Below are 26510 nucleotides of genomic sequence, written 5' to 3'. Positions count from 1 at the left end.
CGCCATATTATAATGATTATAAGCAGATATGAATTTAGTGGCGCAGGAAGGAGAAAAAAAAAAGTCATGTACTTAGACCAGCAGGACACTTGGGTAGTCTTGGGCCCGGGCTGATACCAGCTCACGCTCCGCCAAGACTCAATCCGGGTGGCCACTCTTTGGTGTGGCCGCTTTGCTGCTGACTTACCATGATCCGGAGGCCAGCTAGACTACTTTTGGTCCCAGAAACTGCTTGCAGCCATGTCTCTAGACTGTGATCTAAGCCACTGCCCCATATTACCCCAGGAAGGGAAATTATGCAATATCTAACATAAATCTCCCTGGACTGAATTACCTAAAATACAGAAATCCTAAACCGAGCAGCCGCTACTGTGGCCGCATGACTTCATATCCCTTCATTCTCAGCAATGGAAAACTAATTATCAAATGCTTCCTGGTCAGTAGGGCTGTTTTTTTTTAGGGGGGAAACTCCAACAACAATAGTGAGTTTTGTATTGAAATATGAAATTTAATCAAGGTAAAGAGAAAATGAAGTTAAATTTATCAATTATGCAGGTGGGGTGGGGGGGGAGGTATACTAGGGTTTTTGGTGGTGGAATATGGGCACTGGGGAAGGGACAGGTGTTTGAGCATTGTATAACTGAGACATAAGCCTGAGAACTTTGTAACTTTCCACATGGTGATTCAATAAAAACAAAACAAACAAACCCAAACCCATAATGACCATTTAGGGCTAGAAAGGAACTTAAATACTTCATTAGAAAAATTATGAACCTGGATAAAATGCAATAGAAATATCTATTTCCCCAAGGGTGCAAAAAAAAGCACAGTAGAAATGACATCTGCACCTATGTGTTCATTGCAGCACTATTCACAACAGCCCAAATCTGGAAACAACCTGAGTGCCTGAGAATGGATGACTGGTTAAAGAAACTTTGGTGCATCTACACAACACAATGGAATACAATGCAGTTGTTAGGAGAGATGAAGTCATGAAATTTGCTTATAAGTGGATGGACATGGAGAGTATCATGCTAAGTGAAATAAGTCAGAAAGAGAGAGATATACAGAGAATGACTGCACTCTTTGTGTAATATAAAATAACATAGTATTACACTGACACCCAAGGACAACAGATACAAGGGCCAGGAATATTACCCCATAGTAGGAAGCCTGCCTCATGAGCTGGGAGAGAAGGCAGCTGGAATAGAGAGGGAATCACTAAGACAATGATGGTTGGAGGGATCATCTGGGATGGGAGATGTGTGCTGAAAGTAGATAAAGGACCAAACATGATAACCCCTCAGTATCTGTACTGCAAACCATAATGCCCAAAAGTAGAGAAAGAATATCGGTGAAACTGTCTGCCACGGAGGCAGGGGGAGAGTTGGAAAGGGGGGGATATTGGAGACATTGGTGGTGGAGAATGTGCACCGGTGGAGGGATGGGTGTTTGATTATTGTATGACTGAAACTCAAACATGAAAGCCTATAACTGTATCTCAAAGCAACTAAAAAAAAAGTAATCATCTATTCCCAATTGGACATTTTGAACATTGAACATGTGAAAAACAACAAATATACACAATGATTAATTACAGCATAGCTTACAGCAGCAGAAAATTGGAAATCAACCGATGTTAATATAAGCAATATGAATTGTTATCTCTGAACAATGAAATATATGTAGCTGTTAGTAAAAAAAAAAAAGGAAGCTCTATAATGAGAGAGATAAGGTAAAGGTGGGGGTCTTTGTTATATACAATCATATTCTTGTTACATGAAAATATTACTATAGTTAACTTAAAAATACAGAAATTCTAGTACTATTATAATTTTTACTTATTTTTTCCCACTCATCTTTTTGGGTTAAAAGAACATCAATATTGACAAAACAGAAACACATACCCATGCTTTGGTTCTCCTCATCTTGGTCAATGAAAACATGATCCATCACAAAGCTGAGGAGTTCAGACTGGAGTCCTGTATCCGGATTAAACACCAAAGGTTGAAGGCCCTCTCTACCACCTGTCATTAACTGGTGGCTAAATATCATCAAAAGATCACAGAGTAACATGAAAGCCTGGGAAGCAGAGATAATTCATTAGTAAATTATTTTACAAAATAGTTATAGCATACCATTGTTACAAATTGTACTAAATTAAATGCAGTTCAGTAATAGTACCCTAACAGAGATGTTTAAATTTAAATAACTCTTTAAAGCGGAAAAAAAAAATCACTTTTACTTATCTAAACTAGTCACATTTATGACACCTCCCCCTCAGATTTATTTATTTCACTGAGCTATATGAACTAAAACAGTTAAGAGTTTGAGATTAAAAAAACTCAACTCTGGAAATTAAAAAAAATCAATAATAAATTATGACAAGTTAAAACCAAACATATAATGCTTATTAACAAAATATTTAAAAATTAACAAAATCCTAAGACACACTATAAAAATAAATTACAATATAGTACACTCTAACCTAAACCATTATTTTCAATTCTTTTCTTGGGGAGAGGTGGTGGTTTGGGTAACATCTGGTGGTGCTTGAAGCAGAGACAGAAACTGAACCTGTGTCAACTGCATCCCCGACAAGAACTGAGCTTCTTTATCTTTCTACCCACTTCAAGTGTTTTAAAAAACAAACAAACAAAAAACCAAAAATAAACCCCAAACAAACTCTAAGGCTGGAGAGAGGAGTCAATAGGTTGGAGCGCCTGATCTGCATGAAGGAGGCTGGGGTTCAATCCCTGTCACTGGACTGAACTGGGAATGGCTTCTTGAGTTCTGCTGGGTATGGCCCTGAAATCTCCACTGAATTTAAAGTCAAAATTATGACTACTCACATGAAAACCAGTAACTGAAAGTTTACTATAACTTAAGTGGGATGATTAAACATCAGCAACTCCCAGGCTCTACCTAAAAAATGATTTCTACTGAAAAATACAATTTTGAGATGCATGTGGAGATGGAGGCACACTTGGTTAGAGTACTTCCAATAAGAACTGTGGGAGTTAATACCCTGAGGTACATAAAAATATTTAAGAGCCACTTGAAAAGAAGGGAGCATAACTGAAATTCAGGAAAAATATTTTTTTAAGCCAGGGCTTTAAACTTGGATATCACTAAAATAGTGATGAAATATAAATATATTGAATTCTTGGTTTAAGAAAATCTTAGAACGGGTGTTGTTCAAAAGGTTTTGGAGAGTAAGATTTAGGTGATTTGTTTTCACTTTATGACTCATAAAAAATTATGACTCGTAAAAAACTTATGGTTCAGAGTAACATGCTTATCAGTAAGAGCTCAATTACAGATAACTGGGGGGGCGGTAAGAAAAAAATACAAAAGGACAATTACTACTGTTTCTTTTTTTTGCTTTTTGGGTCACATCTGGCAATGCACAGGGGTTACTCCTGGCTCTGCACTCGGGAAATTACTCCTGGCAGTGCTCAGGGGACCATATGGGATGATGGGAATCGAACCTGGATCGGCCGCATGCAAGGCAAACACCCTACCCGCTGTGCTATCACTCCAGCCCCTACTACTGTTTTATATTACGTGTACCTTAATATAAAATTGATTTTCCCCACCCTACCATAATATAAAACAGTATGGAGAGGCCAGGGTGATGGCTCAGCGAGCGGAGCATGTGTTTTGCAGACAGGTGGCCTGTGCCTGGTACTGGATGACCCTGAGCACAGAGCAGGGATAGTTCCCCAGCATAGATTCCCAAAATACAAAACGAAAGCACTATGGAAAACGTATATTCTAGTTTATGTAAAAGGAATTCTTAATAGATATAATAAATTAGTTTAAGAAATGTACTTCAGGAAACTAGTATTGCTCTGGTCTCCTCTTTGACAGTTTTGGACCATATTCCTACCCAAGAATGAGAAGTTTATCTGGCCAATGTGATATGCATACTTGCTGCATACTTGCACCCTATTTCTATACCACTGTCTAGATACAGAAACAAAGGAACTCCTTGCTCTGAGAGACTTAATTCTGCTGCCAGATTATCCACAGGTCTAATCTTTTGGCACACTAATTCCTAGGATGTACTCGTAGGCTCCAGGCTGGTCAAGGAGCAGCTGATTGAGGGGGTATGTTGAGAGACACTGAATATACAGACTGAATGAGTCCCATGCATGTGTGAGAAATTTCTGGTGAAGGGAAGAATGGAAAGTGAAATGATAAGAAAGGGGACTCCCACAGACAAGTGCTAGCTAGCATGGTTCTTTAGAGTCAAGAATTTGGGGCCCGAGAGATAGTATAGCAGGTAGGACGTTTGCCCTGCATGCTGCCAACCTGGGTTCAATCCCTGGCATTCCATATGGTCCTGAGCACTGCCAGCTGTGTCCCCAAAACAAAAAATAAAACAAAAGAATTTTAATTTGAACTAGCCCTTCAGATCATTATAACACTGCATTTGTCAAATTAAAAAATACAACACATATGTTAGTGAGCTTATTTTGTAACAAACATTTATCTTTATTATTTTTTCATGAACTTGAATTCTAAGAACTAGCAGAGAAAACTTTATGTTCAAGACTCAGCAGTGAATCCCGAAGACAGCAGCTCACCAGAGATTTCTCCGGACCCCGTGCTGAGCTGATTTCACAAGGGTACCTCATATGGAGAGGGTGTCCTCTCTCTGCCCACTCCAGATGAACCCCCATGGCCACAAACTTACAGAAGGAAAACCCAGGTATGCAGGACCAGGAACCGAAGACCCAGGCCACAGGGTGGTGGCCAAGATGGGCCGTCCCTTCCCGTCTCCCTGCTGCTTTGGGGTCCTGGTTGTTACACCCATAGACTGCCTCCTGGTGATACTTAAGCACATCACCAGCCTTGATTCAGAGACTCACAAATAAATCTCAAAATAGATTAGCTCCCTAAAGAGATGTCTCCGGATCCCAATCATTTACAATTTTAGAATTCCAGGAGCAACCTCTCATGATATTCATAATAAGCAATAGAAAATAAATTATCTAGCATCTGTCTGTGGCAGGCAGGCTTGAATGGTGGTGGGAATATTTGAAATAATAGTAGTGGGAAGGTGTAATGGTGGTGGGTTTTGTGTTGAAATACTGGATGTAATCAATTAATGTGAACATTCTTAAGAAAAGAAAATTTAAAAATGAAAAAAAAAAACCTTAAAAAAAAAAAACACACCACATGTTCATCAATACATTTAAAGCTGGGAATTTTTTTGTTTTTTTGTTTTTTAGGCCACGCTGGGTGGTGCTCAGGTTAGTCCTGGCTTTGCATTCAGGAAACTCCTGGCAAGCTCAGGGGAACATAACAGGATGCTGAGAGCTGATGATTGGACCCTGGTGGGCTGCATGCAAGGTAAGCATCTTAGCTGCTTGTACTCTCTATGGCCCCAGTATATTTACTTCTTACTGTTCTTTAATACATTTAAATTACTTTCATTTAGACCTCTTTATCGATAATTCCTTACCTGTTCTTTTACTGGAGTATTAACATTGGATAGGCACTGTTGGCAAACAGCCAGAAATGATTTCACGGTTTTTCTCAATACCAATAAATCCTCCTGTAAGACACATTAAAATTTGCAAGTATAAATTAAGAATCCTAAAAAAATTGCTCTAGAAAAAAATAACAAGTGGAAAATAGCCAAACTGGTTCACTGTCAAGGAAATTCATAAAACAAAATCACAGTTATTCTCTAGTTATTTAAAATGGAAGGGATAGTGAAACTGATAATCTCAGTTATTCAGCCTATTTTAGCTATTCAAGTCTCAATTTCCTCAGACATTAATCCTTAATAAGTATGATTTTTTTTAAATGATCAATAATGAAATCACTAGTCATTTTTTTTTGCTTTTTTGGGGGTCACACCCAGCAATGTACAGGGGTTACTCCTGGCTTTGCACTCAGGAATTACTCCTGGCGGTGCTCAGGGGACCTTATGGGATGCTGGGAATCAAATCTGGGTCAGCCTCGTACAAGGCAAACACCCTACCCGCTGTGGTATCACTCCAGCCCCCGAAATCGTTAAGTCATTCTTAAAACATCTGATAGTAAGATGAGGGAGTACAGCAATGCACTGAGGGGGAAAAAAAAATATCAACCAGATAAAAAACATACATGGTATTTCTCTCACATTTTAAACATGATATAAAATGTTAAAAAAGGCAACTGAAGAGTGTCAAAGCTCTCAAAAGAGGTAGCAATCTTGCAAGGAGTCAGACTATTAGAAAGTAATTACACAATTTTGGGCTACACCTAGCAGTGCTCTGGAGTACCTCTGGCTATACTTTGGGAAAAGGGGACTGATGCTTGAGGGACCATTTTGTACAGGGATCAAACTGGGGATGGCTGTACTCAAGACAAGTGCCTTAAGCTCTATACTCTATCTTTTGGACCCTGAATATAGATAATTTTTGCTACTGGTTTGGGTCACCCCGGTTGTGCTTTGGTCCAACAGGGCCATAAACTGGGCAGTACTGGGGGATGCAATATGGTGCCAAATCAAGTATAGGAGATTACATATAGAAAGCATGTGCTTTATTATTTTAACCATATCCCTAGCTGCACAATATTTTTAATATTAAACCATCACTATAGAAGACAAAGCTGGTCAGAAAAATCCATCAAAGCAGAACGGACTTTATTCTAAGACTGACTGAGTGAGTAAACATCAAATAAACATAAAATATTCAGTAAAACATTTGAAATATATGGAAGGAAACTGAAGTGGCTGGAGAGATAGTACAGTGGGTAGGATGTTTGCCTTGCTCATGGCCTACCTGGGTTCAATCCCCAGCACCTAATCTGGTTCCCAGAGCCCTACCAGGAGTGATCCTAAGTGCAGAGTAAGGAATAAGCCATGAATACCATAATGTGTGACCTAAAACAAACAATACAACCTCCACCCAAAATCAAACAAACTAAAACAAGGAAATTTAAATTTATCACTGATTTAAGGTGATAGATTTACTGTTAGATTTATGAAAGAACTTATTAGTAAAAATTTGAAACCATGACTTTCTGGTATCAGAAATCATAGCCTTTTCAAAAATTATTTTATTTCTGAATTTTGGGCAATAACCAACATTAACTAGGGGATACTTCTAACCCTGTGCTCAGGGGTTCTTGTGCCTCCAGGTATTGAACTTAAGCCTCTGGCATGCAAAGCATGCATTCAGCTTACTAAACTATCTCTCTGGCCCCCAGAAATACAACTCTTCTCATGGACTAGTGAGTCAGATGCATGTAGATCATTCATCATATTAATATTAAAACAGCAATGACGAACAATAAAATGAGCAAAAGTTGATATATAGAAATAAGTTTCTTGGGGCTGGAGTGATAGCACAGCGGGTAGGGCGTTTGCCTTACACTCGGCCAACCCGGGTTCGATTCTCAGCATCCCATATGGTCCCCTGAGCACCGTCGGGGGTGACTCCTGAGTGCAGAGGCAGGAGTAACCACTGTGCATCACTGGGTGTGACCCAAAAAGCAAAAAAAAACAAAGTTTCTTTTATTTTTAAGAATTATTATTATTATTTTTGCTTTTTGGGTCACACCCGACAATGCTCAGGGGTTACTCCTGGCTCTGCACTCAGGAATCACCCCCGACGGTGCTCAGGGGACCATATGGGATGCTGGGAATCGAACCCGGGTCGGCCGCGTGTAAGGCAAATGCCCTACCCGCTACGCTACCGCTCCAGCCCCAAATAAGTTTCTTTTAAAAGTACCAAACTAGGGACTGGAGTGATAGTACAATAGGCAGGGTGCTTGCTTTGCCCATTGCCAACCTGGGTTCAATCTCTGAAAACCACATGGTCCTCGGAACCCTGTCATGAGTGATCCCTGAATGCAGAGCCAGGATTAAACACACCCCGGTGTGTGCAAAACCTAAAACTAAAAACAGAATAAACAAGTAACAACAACTAAATTAAAAATTAGGGTGGAGACAGTATAGTAAGGAATTAAAACTTGCAGATCTGGAAACCACATATGATCCCACAGCACCAAGAGGAGTGATCCCTGAGCCCTTAAGCACAGACCCCCCCCCAAAACAAAACAAAAACCTAAACTAAAATTCTTTAAGCTAGTCTGTTTTGTATCGATAACAGTACTTACTCCTTTTAAGATCTTTACATCACAAATAGTGATATGTTCTTTAATTTTTTTTTTATTTTTGCTTTTTGGGTCACACCCGGCAATGCACAGGGGTTACTCCTGGCTCTGTACTCTGACTCCCGGCGGTGCTCAGGGGACCATATGGGATGCTGGGAATCGAACCTGGGTCGGCCGTGTGCAAGGCAAACGCCCTACCGGCTGTGCTATCGCTCCAGCCCCAGTGATATGCACTTTAAAATTAAAAATATTGTATGTATTTCCTCTTGCTAACATGAGTGTGTTATTTGGGATAAGAAGCTCATCTGTGCAGAGTAGTCAAGAGAACAATGTATTATCAACTTCAATATTTTTGCAGATGAACATCCAATAACCAAATTCTGGCATTCCTTGACTACAAAGAATCATTATGGATTAGGAGAAAGAGGCATCTACAACAGAATGTCAGGAGTGCCATGTTGGAAAGCTTAGTGCCAGAATCTGTAACCACAGAAAGGTTTCCAAAGAAGATAATAAGCTGAGATCTGACTACTGAAAGAAATCGAGATATAAAGAAAAAGAATTTCAGAGATTTTAGAACCTTCAGAAGCCAGGAGGTATTTTTTTGGGGACTGCTGATTTATGGTAGTGCTGGGGGCACAAAATACCAAAAGATAAAGCTTAAGACGAAATCAGGACTAATTTTACTATTGAATGAAGAATAAGATGAAGAAAAATGGTCTTGCTACAGAAACAGCAGACCTGGTATAATGAAATGCCAAAAAGTGCTACTGATTAAAGCTATTTTACCAAACATTAGGAATCACACCGGGTCAGCTGCATGAAAGGCAAATGTACTACCTGTTGTACGATCACTCTGGCCCCCATTTATTCCTAAAATTTTGTTTTAAACTTTAAACAATCATATACTAAGAGGAATGGAGAATGATAACGATGATAACAAATAGCAGATAACAGAAGAAACAACTTCTGGTGAGAACTTAAAATGTTTTCTAAGTACTGAAGCATTACTGTAATGTTTCAAGTTATCCTATGAAATAATAATTTATATTATACATACAATAAAACAGAATTCAGATTACCCACATTTGTGAAATAAAATAGGTTTGGTGACTCTAATAATTATTCTATATATGTATATCCTATACATATTAACAAAAGTAATAGAACTAACCTATAATGCAGGTCTGAATCCAAAGTATTGGAAGTACAAAGGCAAATAGATTAAAGAGACATTAAAGTGGTAGAAGTAAGAGAATTTAAGATTAGAACAAGTATTGTTGATTACACCTAAATTTCTAACCAAGTAACATAAATTATTTTTTACCATAGTGTGATGATGACTTCATCACACTATGGTAAAAAACAGAAGTAAATGCCAAGTCAACAGCTCAAATTTTATTTTATTTTTTTTGGGGGTTTTTGGGTCATACCCGGCGACGCACAGGGGTTACTCCTGGCTCATGCACTCAGGAATTACTCCTGGCGGTGCTCGGGGGACCATATGGGATGATGGGAATCGAACCCGGGTCGGCCACGTGCAAGGCAAACGCCCTACCCGCTGTGCTATTGCTCCAGCCCCACAACAGCTCAATTTTAATGTTGATCTGAGACTTTAGGAAGATGTCCTGCTGGAGAAGGATGTGAGTTCAAAGCACAAGAATTTTTTAAAAAATTTTTATAAATTTTATTGAATCACCGTGAGATAGTTACAAGCTTTCATGTTTGGGTTACAATCTCACAATGATCAAACACCCATCCCTCCACCAGTGCACATTCTCCACCACCGATATCCCAGGTATACCCTCCCTTTCCCACCCTCCCCCTGCCTCCATGGCAGACAATATCCTCCATACTCTCTCTCTACTTTTGGGCATTATGCAACACAGACACTGAGAGGTCATCATGTTTGGTCCATTATCTACTTTCTGCACACATCTCCCATCCCAGCTGGTTCCTCCAGCCATCATTTTCTTAGTGATCCCTTCTCTATTCCATCTGCCTTCTCCCCTCCGTTCATGAAGCAGTCTTCCAGCTATGGGGCAATCCCCCTGGCCCTTGTATCTACTGTCCTTGGATGTCAGCCTCACATGATGTTATTTTATACTCCACAAATGAGTGCAGTTCCTCTATGTCTGTCCCTCTCTTTCTGACTCATTTCACTTAGCATGATACTCTCCATGTTTATCCAGTTATAAGCAAATTTCATGACCTCATCTCTCCTAACAGCTGCATAGTATTCCACTGTGTAGATGTATCAAAGTTTCTTTAACCAGTCATCTATTTTAGGGCACTCGGGTTGCTTCCATATTTTGGCTATTGTGAACAGTGTTGCAATGAATATATAGGTACAGATGTCATTTCTACTACAAAGCACAAGAATTTTAACAACAACAAAATTTTCATATCCCACAGCCTCTGCCACATAAAGGGCCCAACTTCAAGACTCTTAAGATACTCTTGATGCCAAACTGATGAAACTCACAGGCAGACCAGACTATGGGCTGAAAACTCTGGGCCACCTCAGGAGGGGAGTGGGTGAAGCCCGGGCAGCTGCACCCACCCCCACAGCCTCTGGCATATAAGGAGCCCGACTTCACAATACCATGGCTAATCTTAAGAGACACCAAGCCACAGAGCTGATCCAGTTCTACAGCTCCTGGACACATACAGCAAATTATTAACACCATCGTGGGATGTAACAACTTCCACAAACTTTGAACTATTTTTCAGTAATTACATTTGCTATCTTGTTGTAAAAAGCAACATACAGTAAATTATTTTGTGCCTAATAAGGAGGCAAGTTTGGGGGTGGGTGGGAAGCTGGGGACAATGGTGGTCACACTGGTGGTGGGATTGGTGCTGAAAATTAAGTGCCTGAAACATCTGTATTATGAGCAACTTAATAAACCGTGGCATTTAATAAAGTTAAAAAAATTTGGAATTTCCAGAACTTAGATGGACAGAAGCATTGAAAATAGAGATTATATTCAAGGAATTATTCAAGGGGAACAGAGAAATTTGACAAAAGAATTCTGGGGAAGAATAATGTTAAAAGGAAGACAAGAAGAAAGAACTTATAAATTATATTATGTGTGTGTATATAAATATATATAAAAGTGGTCTGAGAAGTAACACTGGTGGACTGTGCCGAATATATTGGTGTTGGAACATTGTATGCCTAAAACTCAATCATGAATTACTTTGTAAATCAGAATGTGTCAATGAAAAATTAGTTCTGAAATAAAAGAGCCTTTAAAATGTTTGCCTATAAAGAATAAGGAAAAAAAAGATGGCTGCCAGAAGAGTCTTTAGAGATTCACAGTTTTTGGGTTGTTACTAATCTCCTCAAGAGAATAGAGTTGGAAACATTAGCTGAACAAATGAAACAACAAAAAGCCATTCTACTCACAAGCTACATAACCTCAGAGAAATAACTTTGTATCGCATGACTACAATTTTACTGGCAGGTGAATCTCCTATGATTCCAAGGTTGAATAGTGACTGTTCCAATTGCTTGGCACATGGAAAGTATTGGAAAGTATTTAATAACTACTGAATGAAATCTAAATATACAAAATATAGCTGATGTCTTGGTCTTTGCAGCCAAATCAAGTAACAAATTGAGTTTTAGAATACAGTGTTAGGAGTTATTGTTTTTCTTTTATTTCTTTAAATTTTACAGTGTGCAAAGCAGTAGCCTAGAGAACCTGTATTATCTTCGTATTTGGAGGCATATTTTCCTTTAAAGGTTAATCTTTAAGCAAATGTATCTTATGTAAAAAAAAAAATGCCTACTTCTCAGTTCATCTGAAGATGGCAAAATTAACATCCCAATTAAGTAAGGAATTTACCAATGATCAATCATATAGAAGTACCTGGGGAGGAAGTCACTCAGAAACAGGGCCCAAAGGCACTGCCACTCAAGGGATATGACTGGTATTGCTCAGGTTGGCCGCACGCAAAAGGCATGCGCTTTAAACCCCAGTTTTATCTCTGCGGCCCCATAGTAGCATTTTAAGAAGAAACTAGAGAAATAATCAAGGGAATAGGGCAGTAAGGTCTATTGTAGATTTCAATGCAACTTAGATATCTGGATGCTTAAGAAAGTTAATTTAGGGGCTGAAGCAATAGCAAAGCAGGTAGGGTGTTTGCCTTACATGTGGCCAACCCGGGGTTTGATTCCCAGTATCCCATATGGTCCCCCGAGCGCTGCCAGGAGTAATTCCTGAGTGCATGATCCAGGAGTAACCCCTGTGCATCGTTGGATGTGACCCAAAAAGACAAAAAAATGTTAATTAAACTACCATAAGTTAGACTCCACTGGGAGAACTATAAATATTAACAATATTTAGGATGGGCACAGATATTGTATATTTAACAGCTAATTTCATACAGATAATCATACACAGATAAATCCTTCTGAACAGCTGGTAAAAGAATTTAGCTTCTTGTGGATTTTAGAACACTGATCTTTTATTCATCTCATAATTCTCCATTTCATTATTCAGGCATTTTACCACATTAGGTTTGATTTTAATGGTAGGAATTATGACGACGATTGTGAATGAATTCAAGTAAAGATAGGCAGCCATTATCAAGATGTTTGGTATTATATTCAGAAAATCTCAGGATGTTAAATCAAATTTTTAAAAATAAACTTTGAAATTTACTAGTTTAAAACTTACATACCAGACGAGACCCCGAGCGGCCACACATGAACAGCTCCTACGTTCCTGAGTGACCATGATCCCAGAGGCCCACTAACTACTTTCAGCACCCAGCGGTTTTTTGTAGAAATGCCTCTAGACAGTGAACTAATCTACAGCTCCATGCTGCCCTGGGAGGGGAAAGGTTTTTCTCTCTCGTCCTTTCCTTTCAGCAGCGGCGGCATGGCGACTGCCATCTTTTAGAGCCCACTAAATAGAGGTATGAGCTTGCAGTGACATGACTTCTGGCAGAAATTTCTCTGGACTTTACTAAAACACCAGAAATCCAAAACCTCAACCTTATATGCTCTTCTTTCTCAGCAATGGAAAACATATTATCAAATGATGCCTTTTTGGCAGGTCTGATTATTGGGGGAAAATTTCAAATAATAATAGTGAGTTTTCTGTTGAAATACTGAATGCAATCAAAGTAAAGAGAGATTAAAGTGAAAATCATCAGCCACACAGGCGGGGGGTGGGGTGGGATGGGAGGTATACTGGGGTACTTGGCGGTGGAACACATGCACTGGTGAAGGGATGGGTGTTTGATCATTGTATGACAGACTTAAACCTGAAAGCTTTGTAACTTTTCTCATGGTGATTCAATTAAATAATAATAAAAAAAACAACTCTAATATAAAGATAAAAGATTATAGTAGGCTTTAATTTGAATGTCTCTTAAAAAATAAAAATAAACTATATTCAAACGAAAAAGAAGGAAGAGGGAAGATAGAAGGGGGGCCTCAATTTGATCCCTGGTGCCTTATAGTCCCCTAAGTTACAAAGCTGGGAGCAACAACCCCCCAAACTGCCCAGCACTGCCAACCTCCATCAATCAACCACTAAAACAAAACAAAAAAGGGGCGGGGTGGGGCCGGAGCGATAGCACAGCGGGTAGGGCGTTTGCCTTGCACGCGGCTGACCCGGGTTCGATCCCTGGCATCCCATATGGTCCCCCAAGCACCGCCAGGAGTAATTCCTGAGTGCAAAGCCAGGAGTAACCCCTGAGCATAGCTGGGTGTGACCCAAAAAGCAAAAAAAAAAAAAAAAAAAAAGGGGCGGGGTGGGAAACTACCAAAAAGATCACCTCCTTTTTAAAAAAAGGAAGTAAAATAAGAAAATATGAAAAGATAGGACAAAAAAAAGAGTTAAAAAAGATAAGCATTGAGGGGCTGGAGTGATAGCACAGCGGGTAGGGCGTTTGCCTTGCACATGGCTGACCCAGGTTCGAATCCCAGCATCCCATATGGTCCCCTGAGCACCGCCAGGGGTAATTCCTGAGTGCATGAGCCAGGAATGACCCCTGTGCATTGCCGGGTGTGACCCCCCCCCCGAAAAAAAAAAAAAAGATAAGCATTGGTAAATTGAGATCCTTCAAAATAAAAGTCAGAGCAAAAGGTAAAGCCCTTGTCTTTCACGTGGCCATCCCTGGCTTGATCCCCAGCACTGCATATGGTTTCCTGAGGACTGCCAGGGCTTATTTCTGAGCACAAAGCTAGAAATAGCCTCTGAGCACTGCTGGGTATGTCTCCAAAACCAAATAAAAACAGTTCACTTTTTAAAAAATCTGAGAAAACTCATTTATATAAAAAACATTACATACATAAAAATTCATTATTACCTTCTCTAAGTATAAGCCATTCTTAATTTTAAATGATTTTAGTTGTATTAAATAGACTCATCTTATATGGAATATTTTATTTTTTTTCTTGGCTAGAGTACAAGAACAATAAAGTCAATATTTACTAGCATTTATTATGGCTAGGTAATTTTCTAGTATTAATTTAATTATTGCAGTTGTGATGGATTACTATTCCCACTTTCATATAAAGAAAAAGGAATAAGAAAATAAAGATTAAGTACGGTGCTTGCCTAACAAGTGGCTGTGGCATGATCTTGGTTCAAATTCTAGCACCACATATGGTCACCAGAACACTGTCAGGTATGGTCCCTTGGCATTGCTAGTTGTACCCCACAATGGAGAAACAAAGCAAAACAAAAAAACCCCAAACACCTCAGATCATTTTGTTGGGACTGGAAGATAGTACAGGATTTAAGGCACCAGCATGCACATTGCAGACCCTGGTTCTACCCTAGACACCATATTTGATCCCCAGATCATTCCAGACCTAGTCATACTGTGTGCGGCCCCAACTCCCCACTCCCCCACCCCACAAAGAAAAGAGAAGCAAATATGATAAATGAGTCCTGGGGATACACAGCTAAAGAGTGAACAAGTGAATTTGCAGTTTCAAGCACTTTGACTTCAAACTACTATAACCCTTTGTACAATGACCCTATCTATATTATGAGACTATTATGTGAAAGAAGCAGGCAGTATGATAGAGGTAAGGCTTTTGAAATGCAAATCAAATAATTTATAGGGAAACAAAAACTTTTGTCAACCCACAGATGCTGAAAAGAGCAGACTAAAAATAAATTATGCAGATTATAACTTTACAGATTTCACAAATTATGTCATATAGATTATAATCTTAAGAAACTACCATGTTTAAGGAATACCTCTACCACTGTGAACACAAATGAATTTTTACTTAAAGACATATCCTTTCTAGGACAGAGAAATAGTTTAAAGGTTAAGGGACTAGCAAGTGGCTGCACCACGATGATTCTAGTTCAAATCTGTACATCAGCTGATTCCCTGAGAACTAGCAGGAGTGATCCCTGACCACAGAGCCAGATGTATCTCCGGGGCACCACGAAATGTGACCCAAACACACTTTCCCTCAAATCCCCTTTCTGGTCACAGGAAGTGAGTGCAAAGAATAAATCAAAAAATAATCTATTCTTTTCTCATAAAATCCTTTATATGGATTAACTACATGGTACTTCCTTTCAAATGTTATTTTCTTTTCTTTTTCTTTTTTTTTTTTTGCTTTTTGGGTCACACCCGGTAATGCACAGGGGTTACTCCTGGCTCTGCACTCAGGAATCACCCCTGGTGGTGCTCAGGGGACCATATGGGATGCTGGGAATCGAACCCGGGTTGGCCGCGTGCAAGGCAAACACCCTACCCGCTGTGCTATTGCTCCAGCCCCTCAAATGTTATTTTCAACATAAAACCATTATTTTCTCTTATTTTTGGAAATCAGCTTGAAAATTTCCCCCCAAAAAAAGTAGCTAGGGAAAGAAATCCAAATGGTTCAGGTGGTAAGATAGTACACTGAGATTCAAATAACAAAATCTTCACTATATTTCTTTAACCACTTTACAAAGTGCTTCACTAGTTAGGCTATACTACCCAGTTAACTGTTTTAGCTGTCTCAATTCTTCTGGATTAATTAATAAAAGGAAGAGAATAACCTTCTAAAAGAAGAGAAATGAGGATGGTGTTTTACTATATATATATATATATTTCAGAGGACTGCAGTGAGACAGTACAGCTTGCCTTCCAAGTGACTGACCCAGGTTCAATCTTAGACCCCACCAGGAGTATCACTGAGCAGAGCATCAGGAGTAAGCCCTAGGCACCACCGGGTGTGATCCCCAAACAATAACAAAACATAATTATGTACTTCAGTCAGCAAAAATGAAAAAAAAAAATTGGGGGGTACAGCTCGCAGTGCTCTGGGACCATATGTGGTTTCGGGAATTGAACTGAGGTTTGCTGCATGCAAGGCAAGCATCCATCTGAACCTCTAAACTATCTCTTGATTTCCAAGAAAAACATTTTATGTGTAGACTGCCCAAGAGGAAGAAAATATCTCAATGAGTACTGGCAGTAAGAAAAGATAAATTCAATTTCTATATATGCAAGCATAGGCAGATTTAAAATATGTGATTCTTTTCTCATTCTATCACAATTTTATGTGGGATTTTATGAGGAAAACCAAATTTAGAAGACCAAATATTTGTTTATTTTGGTCACACCCAGAGGTGCTCAGAGGGGTTAATTCCAGTTTTGTGCTCAGGGAACCATGTGGTGTCAGGGATTGGCCCAAGGCTTCCCACATGCGAACTACACACTCAGTTCATTGAGTTATCTCTAATACCCTTTAACCACAGCTATGGAATACCATTAAAATAAATAGAAGCCACAGAGGGGCTGGAGCGATAGCAGAGTGGGTAGGCGTTTGTCTTGCACACGGACAACTCGGGTTTGATTCCCAGCATCTCATATGGCCCCCTAAGCACCACCAGGAGTAATTCCTGAGTGCAGAGCCAGGAGTAACCCTTGTGCACTGCAGGGTGTGATGCCTAAAAGAAAAAAAGAAGCCATAGAAAAACTACTCATAGTAAAGACATAAATCTGGCTCAATATTACTTGGCAAATGAACATTTTCAGAATGGGAAGAAATAAACTAGCAAAATATGAACTAATGCCAGGTCAAAGATCTCAGATTATGAAAACAGTCTGTTAATTTTGTGATCAGGGGTTGAAGAGCTAGTACAGTGAGTAAGGCACTTGCCTTCCAAGTAGCTGACCAGGTTCAGTCCCTGGCATCCTTTATGGTCCCTGAGCCTACCAGTAATAATCCCTAAACACAGAGCCAAAAGTAAGCCCCTAGCACAGTTGGGTGTGGACCCCTACTACCCCCTAAAGAATTTACTGATCAATTTCCATGATAAAAAGCAGTCACAACTGGGGCTGGAGCGATAGTACAGCGGGTAGGGTATTTGCCTTACATGCAGCTGACCTGGATCCAATCCCCGGCATCCCACGGTCCCCCAAGCACTGCCAGGAGTAATTCCTGAGTGCAGAGCCAGGAGTAATTTGAGCATCGCCGGATGTGACCCAAAAAGAAAAAAAAGCAGTCACAAAAGGGCAGGTGAGACAGGTGCCTGCAAAGCAGCTCACCTGGGTTCGATACCTGATACCCATACAATCCCTTGAGCACTATCAAGAGTAAAGCATCACCAGGTGTGGCCCCCAAGCCCTCCCCCCCCCTTTCTTTCCATATGTATATGTATATGTATATGTATATGTATATGTATATGTATATGTATATGTATATGTATATGTATATGTATACTTGTCACAAAAAAACCAGCAAAAGCTTTTTTCACAGCCCACTACCAGAGCCCTCAAGTTACCCCTCTATTTTCTGGGTTGCTCCTATGCTCCAGGCATGGAATTATCCACACAGTAACAGTCTTGTTTCCTAAATTTAGTCTCAGCTCACCACTGGGTAGTATGGGATCTTAAGAGAATGCTGACTGAAAAAGGAATTTATTTCTTGGCAGTGCCCAGAATTGAACCTAGGGCTTCAACACATACAAGCAAATGCTCTGTCAGAGAAGCACATTCCTAGCCCCCTTCTTAAGGGAATGCTGAAATCATGAGGTCTAAGTTCTTTTCTAAGTTAGTATTTCAGGTTTCCAGAAGATTTTAGAATTAAAAAACCCAAAATTGAATAAAAATTTCTGAGCTCAGAATTTGACATAAATGGCCACTACTTCTATATTTTATTAAAACATTTTTTTGGAAACTGAGTAAGAAATGGATATGGAACAAGACTTGGCTCTTTCTCCCCCAGCTTTCCTCAGCTAGCCAACTAGGTATTTGGGATAGGAACTAATATTAACAAGCACATCAAAAAATAATTCTGCAATCATGAAACAGAATAATGAAAAGGTTCCTCAGCCACTGTTGGTAGGGTCGTGGCAAGAAAGGTGGCCAAAAGCATGGGTGGCAGGAATCTTGTTTGGTTCATCCTCCATGGGAAGCAATACGGAGATTTCTTCAAAAAACAAGAATTAAACTACCATATGATCCAGTGATACCACTTCTTGGCAGCTATCCCCCAAACACAAGACATTAATTTGAAAGGATATATGCACACCTATGATATTGCAGTGCTTAGTACAACAGCCCAAATATGGAAAAAAAATCCAAGTGCCAAACTACAGATGAATGAATCAAGAAATTTTTGTATTTATACATAATGAAATACTATGTAGTTGTAAGACAAAACAAAATCATGTAATCTGTGGTAACATGGATGGAATTGGAAGACACCAAGTTGCCAGAGTCAGTCAGAAAAGGGGTAGACACCGCTTTGTAGTAGAGTTTAAGGTTGGGGAGGGTGATGCCTCCCATCATCTTTTTCCCAAGAATTGTTTTAGCTATCCGTGGGCATTTATTGTTCCATATAAATTTCAGGATTGCTTGCTCCGCTTCTTTGAAGAATGCCATGGGTATCCCTATAGGGATCGCGTTAAATCTGTATAATGCTTTTGGGAGTATTGCCATTTTGACAATGTTTATTCTCCCTATCCATGAGCAGGGGATATGTTTCCATTTCCTCATGTCCTCTTTTATTTCATGGAGTAGAGTTATATAGTTTTCTTTGTAGAGGTCCTTTACTTCTTTAGTTAAGCTGATTCCAAGATATTTGATTTTCTGGGGCACAATTTTGAATGGGATTGCTTTTTTCATGTCCCTTTCCTCTGTCTCATTGTTTGCATATAGGAAGGCCATGGACTTTTGGGTATTGATTTTATAGCCTGCGACTTTACTGTATAGGTCAATTGTTTCTAAGAGTTTCTTACTAGAGCTTTTAGGTTTCTCTAGGTATAGCATCATATCGTCTGCGAATAGTGAGAGCTTGATTTCTTCCTTTCCGATCTGAATCCCCTTAATATCTTTTTCTTGCCTGATGGCTATTGCTAATACTTCCAATACTATATTAAAGAGAAGTGGTGAGAGTGGGCATCCTTGTCTTGTCCCCGATCTTAGAGGGAAAGCCCTTAGTTTTTCTCCATTGATGATAATGCTTGCCCTAGGTTCGTGGTAGATGGCTTTGACTATCTTGAGAAAAGTTCCTCCAAAACCCATTTTGGTGAGAGTTTTTATCATGAATGGGTGCTGGATCTTGTCAAATGCTTTCTCTGCATCTATTGATATGATCATATGGTTTTTATCTTTACTTTTGTTGATGTGATGGATTATGTTGATTGATTTCCGAATGTTGAACCATCCTTGCATCCCCGGGATGAATCCCACTTGGTCATGGTGTATGATCTTTTTGATGAGTTGTTGGATTCTATTTGCTAGTATTTTGTTGAGGATCTTCGCATACTACAAAACGGTAACAATTAAAACAGCATGGTACTGGAACAAAGGCAGAGCTGCAGACCAATGGAACAGGGTGGAATATCCCCACACACAACCTCAAATGTATGATCATCTAATCTTTGATAAAGGAGCAAGAGATGTGAAGTGGAGCAAGGAAAGTCTCTTTAACAAATGGTGCTGGCACAACTGGACAATCACATGCAAAAAAATGGGCTTAGAACTCGACCTGACACCATGCACAAAAGTCAGATCAAAATGGATTAAAGACCTCAACATCAGACCACAAACCATAAGGTACATTGAAGACAAGGTAGGCAAAACCCTCCAGGATATTGAAGATAAAGGTATCTTCAAAGATGACACGGAACTAAGCAATCTAGTAAAAACAGAGATCAACAAATGGGACTACATTAAACTAAAAAGCTTCTGCACCGCAAAAGATACAGTGACCAGAATACAAAGACTATCTACAGAATGGGAAAGGATATTTACACAATACCCATCAGATAAGGGGTTAATATCAAGGGTATATAAAGCACTGGTTGAACTCTACAAGAAGAAAACATCCAACCCCATCAAAAAATGGGGCGAAGAAATGAACAGAAACTTTACCAAGGAAGAGATACGAATGGCCAAAAAGCACATGAAAAAGTGCTCTACATCACTAGTCGTCAGAGAGATGCAGATCAAAACAACCATGAGATACCACCTCACACCACAGAGACTAGCACACATCCAAAAGAACAAAAGCAACCACTGTTGGAGAGGATGTGGGGAGAAAGGGACCCTTCTACACTGCTGGTGGGAATGCCGGCTAGTTCAGCCCTTTTGGAAAACAGTATGGACGATTCTCAAAAAACTAGAGGTTGAGCTCCCATTTGACCCAGCAATACCACTGCTGGGAATATATCCCAGAAAAGCCAAAAAGTATAGTCGAAGTGACATATGCACTTATATGTTCACCGCAGCACTGTTTACAATAGCCAGAATCTGGAAAAAACCTGAGTGCCCTAGAACAGATGACTGGTTGAAGAAACTCTGGTACATCTATACAATGGAATACTATGCAGCTGTTAGAAAAAATGAGGTCATGACGTTTGCATATAAGTGGATCAACATGGAAAGTATCATGCTAAGTGAAATGAGTCAGAAAGAGAGAGACAGACATAGAAAGATTGCACTCATCTGTGGAATATAGAATAATAGACTATAAGACTAACGCCCAAGAATAGTAGAAATAGGTACCAGGAGATTGTTTTCATGGCTTGGAGGCTGGTCTCTCATTCTGGGTAACTCAGGGAAGGGACCACCAAGCAAAATGTGGTTGGAGGTCATGTGGGGGAAGGGTGAGGCGGGCGGAATACAGACTAGAGACTGAACACAATGGCCACTCAACACCTCTTTTGCAAACCACAACACCTAATCAGAGAGAGAGAACAAAAGGGAATTCCCTGCCATAGTGGCAGGGTGGGGTGGGGGGCACGGGTCTGGGGAGGGGGGGAGGGATGTTGGGTTTACGGGTGGTGGAGAATGGGCACTGGTGAAGGGATGGGTTATTGAACTTTGTATGGGGGAAGCATGAGCATAAAGATGTATGGATCTGTAACTGTACCCTCACGATGACTCTCTAATTAAAAAAAAACTAATAAAATTTAAAAAAAAAAAGAAAAAGAAAAGGGGTAGACACAGAATACTTTCTCTCATATCTTAAAGATATGCAGCAAGGTAGTAATAAAGGCCAAATGAGAGAACTAATGCACAAGACTGTTTGTGAGGGGCTGGAATGACAGCACAGCAGTGAGGTGTTTGCCCTATACGTGGCCACTCTGGGTTTGGTTCCTGGCATTTCAAATGGTCCCCCAAACATTGCCAGAAATATTTTCTGAATACAGAGTCAGGAAAACAAAAACCAAAAGAACAGAGATTGTGTCTGGGGCGGGGGCTCAAATGGGAGGTGCACTGGAGACCTCAGGGGAGGGAGGTTTGTACAACGATCACGGATGTGGTATTAGAATTATGTACGTGGGAAACCATCATTAACAGTATTGCAAATGACAGAAACTAAAAAAAAAAAGTAAAAAAAAAAGATTTCAAATTACTAATTTACTGAGGGCAGAATTTATGAGAAACAAAAGCTAGGGGAAATATTTTAGAACAGTAAGGTAAAACAGCTGTACACAAATAAAAAATATTACTAAATAGATACATATGTATGTATATATATATATATAAAACCTTTTTTTGCTTTTTGGGTCACATCCAGTAACGCTCAGGCTCTGCACTGGCCCTGCACGCAGAGTTCTCCTGGCGGTGCTTGGGGGACCCTATGGATGCCAGGGATCAAACCCAAGTTGGCCGCTGGGATAAATGGACACAATTATCCAGCCCCAGATAATTATTTTTCACTCTTTTCCTCAATACTTTTCCCCTTGAAGATGAAGAGGTACTGTTTATAGTCTTGTTACTATAGTAATTTGGAGCAAGGCCCTAACTGAGCACTCTTTTATGTCCACTGCAACACTAAAAGAGCTAGAAAAGAAGGAGGAAAGGAAGAGGCGTGGCAAGCAGCCTGTAGGTTTTTATACATTTGACTCTTTCTGGTAAATTCTAGGAACCTACATATGAAGAACAGTACGTTAAAGAGTGTTCCCTTGTGAGGCTTACCACTAGCAACTCCTCCTTTAATCTCTCCCTCCCTTCTATGGAGTCCAGTAGGAATTTGGAGAGGAGAAACTTTAGTCAAAGCAGTACTGGAGGAACAAATTTTGTTGTTAAACCCCACATAATTCATTTGTGGCTACCTGAGGAAAGTTGACATTCTTTTTTTTGGGGGGGGGCTTTTTGGGGTCACACCTGGTGATGCACAAGGGTTACTACTGGCTTATGCATTCAGGAATTACTCCTGGCGGTGATTGGGAGACCATATGGGATGCTGAGAATCAAACCCGGGTTGGCCGTGTGCAAGGCAAACGCCCTACCCGCTGTGCTATTGCTCCAGCCCCTAATGTTGACTTTCTTTACTTCAAAGGACTATGAATAAGGACCAGGGTCCAGAAGACAGGAACACTTATGCCAGATTCTCCTACTCTTGTCCCAAATAGGAACATGCAGCTTGAATACTACGAACTCAAGATTACAGTGAATAGGGAAGCTCCCTCAAGAAAAACAAATTGAGAATAAATTCTAGGCCCCCAGGCAAAAAGGGCAATAGGGGCACTACGGCAGCCCTAACTCTTTAAAAGTTTTTGTACCTGTCAAGAGGGAGCTGAAGGAAGGATGATTTTTGCAAGGGAGAAACTGCAGGCTGCTTCTACAGAACAAGCACTAGGGGGCACTGGAGCAAAGAATACTGAGCATGACCTGCAAGCCTGAAAAGGAGCTTCAACTCTGGAAATAGGGAACAGAGCAAATACTCATTGGTGAAACCAGAGTACTTCCATAACAAATAGTTCTAATCCTGTTCCTGATACAAATTTCATCTTACAAAATAGTGTTCAAAGTTGGGTTACTATTATCATTTATAATCCGAATGACAATATGCATGGTAGATCATACAGAAGAAAAGTAAGTCTTAAAATATTCTAGAGTTACTCCTCACAATCACCTCTGGCTCTTTCACTGGCCATGATCCAGAGGCTCATAAATAAATCCTGAGAGAGATCAACAAGATACAGAGATTCTTCCAGAACCTGTGCAAGGCTGAGTTGTCTGGGGTACCCTGGAGGGGGGTGGGTGAGCCCAGCACCTGTTGAAACAGGAGAAACCTCCACACTCCACAATCGCTGTCATGCTGCCAGAGGTACTCCACTGCTCTGAATGAGCCTCATCCAGAAATTAATCTGTTGAAAAACTCAAGTATGAGGGTTTTGTGACTGAAATCTCCAGGAGGAATGGGCTACCTCCCCCCATCTCCCTATACTTCTGGTAATCCTGGCAGTCATGCACATGCCCCCAGATGTCACTGTCATCCCCTTGCTCATCGATTTGATCGAGCGGGCACCAGTAATGTCTCCATTGTGAGACTTGTTACTGTTTTTGGCATATCGAATACACCACGGGTAGTTTGCCAGGCTCTGCCGTGGGAGCGGGATACTTTCAGTAGCTTGCCGGGCTCTACGAGAGGAATGGAAAAATTGAACCCAGGTCAGCCGTGTGCCCTACCCGCTGTACTATATAGTTCCAGTCCAAACTAACTAACTAACTTCCTTCCTTCCTTCCTTCCTTCCTTCCTTCCTTCCTTCCTTCCTTCCTTCCTTCCTTCCTTCCTTCCTTCCTTCCTTCCTTCCTCCTTCCCTCCCTCCCTCCCTCCCTCCCTCTCTCCCTCCTTCCCTCCCTCCTTCCATTCCTGTAATTTCTCTTTTTTTTTTTTTTTTTGCTTTTTTGGGTCACACCCGGCGATGCACAGGGGTCACTCCTGGCTCATGCACTCAGGAATCACCCCTGGCGTTGCTCAGGGGACCATATGGGATGCTGGGATTCGAACCCGGGTCGGCTGCATGCAAGGCAAACACCCTACCCGCTGTGCTATCACTCCAGCCCCTATAATTTTTCTTTTGGACCACACCCAGCGATGCTCAGGGGTTACCCCTGGCTTTGCACTCAGGAATTACTCCTGGCGGTGCTTGGGGGACCATATGGGATGCTGGAAATCAAACTTGGGTCAGCCGCATGCAAGGCAAAAGCCCTACCCGCTGAACTATCACTCCAGCCTCTATGCATAATTTATTAGTTAAAACTGTAAGTATTCAAGCTCAGAGAGATCATAGAAGGGCTATAGCTCCTGCCTTGCAAGTGGTCAAGCCCAGTTTGATTACTAGCATTGCATGGTCTTCTGAACACTGTGAGCTATGGCTAAACCTCCTCTGCCCCTCAAAATATGTGTAAATATAATTTGTAGAGATTAAATGATTTCCTAGAAACACAATAATGAGTACAGAAAAACAGTGATCATCTGACTAGCTCCTCTATTAACATTAGAAAATTTGCTTGTTCCATACTAACATTGTTATTAACAATAAAAAAAATTATCAGCCTTTCTGGTTGTCTCTAAATAACCAACATTACAATGGTTGATATTTGCACATTAAGAATCTTCTATGTTGCCATTTAAATGTGAAAAAAAAGGGGGGTAGGGATAGAGTGTGTGTGTAGGTCACACTCAGTGTGCTGAGGAGATATTTCTGGCTCTGCATTCAGGGAACACTCATGGCAGGACTGGGCACCAAACCTGGGTTGGTCACATGCAAGACAAGCTCCCTATCCATTGCATGATCACTCCAGCACCCCCAAAAGGGAGTTTTAGATAATAGCCAGTGTACTATGTGTTTTTTGTTTTTTTTTTTTAAACCACAACAAATTTCCATAGAACTTTACTGCATTATAAGCTAAATATAAAAATTAATTTTATTTAAAATTTATTTTTATAAAATTCATGATTTGTATTCAATATTCCAATACCAATCCCACCACAATAATATAAAAATTGAAGGAGAACAGGAAGACTAGCAAATTGAGGTCCGTAAGTCTTGTATTTTGAGCAAGACTTTTCCAAGTATTAGGTTCCTTATTTACAAAATGGGATTATGATAAGTTCCATTTATAATCTTATTATTTAACTAGAGCTTTTATATTCAAGAGATTTATAAATATATAAAACATCAACCAGAAAAAAACACAAATAGGTTTTCTTACAGGTCTGATCTAAAGTGAAAAGATCTCATGAAATGATCCTAAATTCCCTTTTTTTTTTTTTTTGCTTTTTGGGTCACACCTGGCGATGCACAGGGGTTACTCCTGGCTCTGCACTCAGGAATTACCCCTGGCGGTGCTCAGGGGACCATATGGGATGCTGGGATTCGAACCCGGGTTGGCCGCGTGCAAGGCAAACGCCCTACCCGCTGTGCTATCACTCCAGCCCCGCTAAATTCCCTTTTTGAAGGAGTCAGATAGTACAGAGGACAGGGCACTTGTCTAGCACTCAGCAGACCCAAGCTGACCCTGGTGCCCCATATGGTCCTCCATGTACTGCCAGACATCCTTGAGCTGAGAGCTAGGAGCAAGCACAGAGTACAACTGTGGACCCCCCAACCCAAATTTCCGTATTGCTCTAACACAGAGAACACACTAAGTATGTTTCTAATATTTATGCAGACTCAAATAAAATGTAATCAACTAAAACTTAAGATTAGAATGGCAAATCAAAGTTTTACTTGCTATTTAAAAGTCAGCTTTTGTGGTAAGTTATAATCATCAGATAAAATTGAAGAAAACCACCCTTCAAACAGTACTAAAAGATATAATGTGAAAAGTAATTTTCTCGCTTGCACTCTCCCCCTAGGATTTAGTTTCCAGATATAACCACTGTTAAAATTCTTGTGTACCTATCCAGACATCTTTAGTATGTCACTTGTTAACCTTAGCAGAGACTGCAGAATTTTAGAGCTAGAAAGAACAACTCAACAGAACTTCCAATTTTGTTAAGTGAATAACTTGTGGAGATGTTACTGGTGCCCACTTGAGCAAATCAATGAGCAATGGGATGAGAGTGACAGTGACAGGGTGATACTTTTTAGTTGTTATTAATATCTGGTAAGCAGTACTACTCTTAAGATGTGATTATATAGCTACCTGCTTTAAAACTA

The 26510-nt window shown here is 40.2% G+C and overlaps 1 protein-coding gene across 3 annotated transcripts in view; it reads right to left on the bottom strand.

The window, feature by feature from the left end:
• The window catches only part of STAG1 (stromal antigen 1), a 335329-nt gene that overhangs the window by 30109 nt on the left and 278710 nt on the right, over nt 1-26510 (bottom strand). For all 3 annotated transcript variants that reach the window (XM_004602955.2, XM_055127095.1, XM_055127096.1), the window contains 2 exons: nt 5474-5566; nt 1908-2082 (listed from right to left, as the gene is read on the bottom strand). In XM_004602955.2, coding sequence (XP_004603012.1) covers nt 1908-2082; nt 5474-5566 — 268 coding nt within the window. The remainder of the gene's footprint in view (nt 1-1907; nt 2083-5473; nt 5567-26510) is intronic.

This window comes from Sorex araneus, chromosome 2, assembly GCF_027595985.1.
Source record: "Sorex araneus isolate mSorAra2 chromosome 2, mSorAra2.pri, whole genome shotgun sequence".
Lineage (NCBI taxonomy): Eukaryota > Metazoa > Chordata > Mammalia > Eulipotyphla > Soricidae > Sorex > Sorex araneus.
The sequence above is the reverse complement of the archived record's forward strand: the minus strand, read 5'-3'. Positions and strand labels throughout refer to the sequence as shown.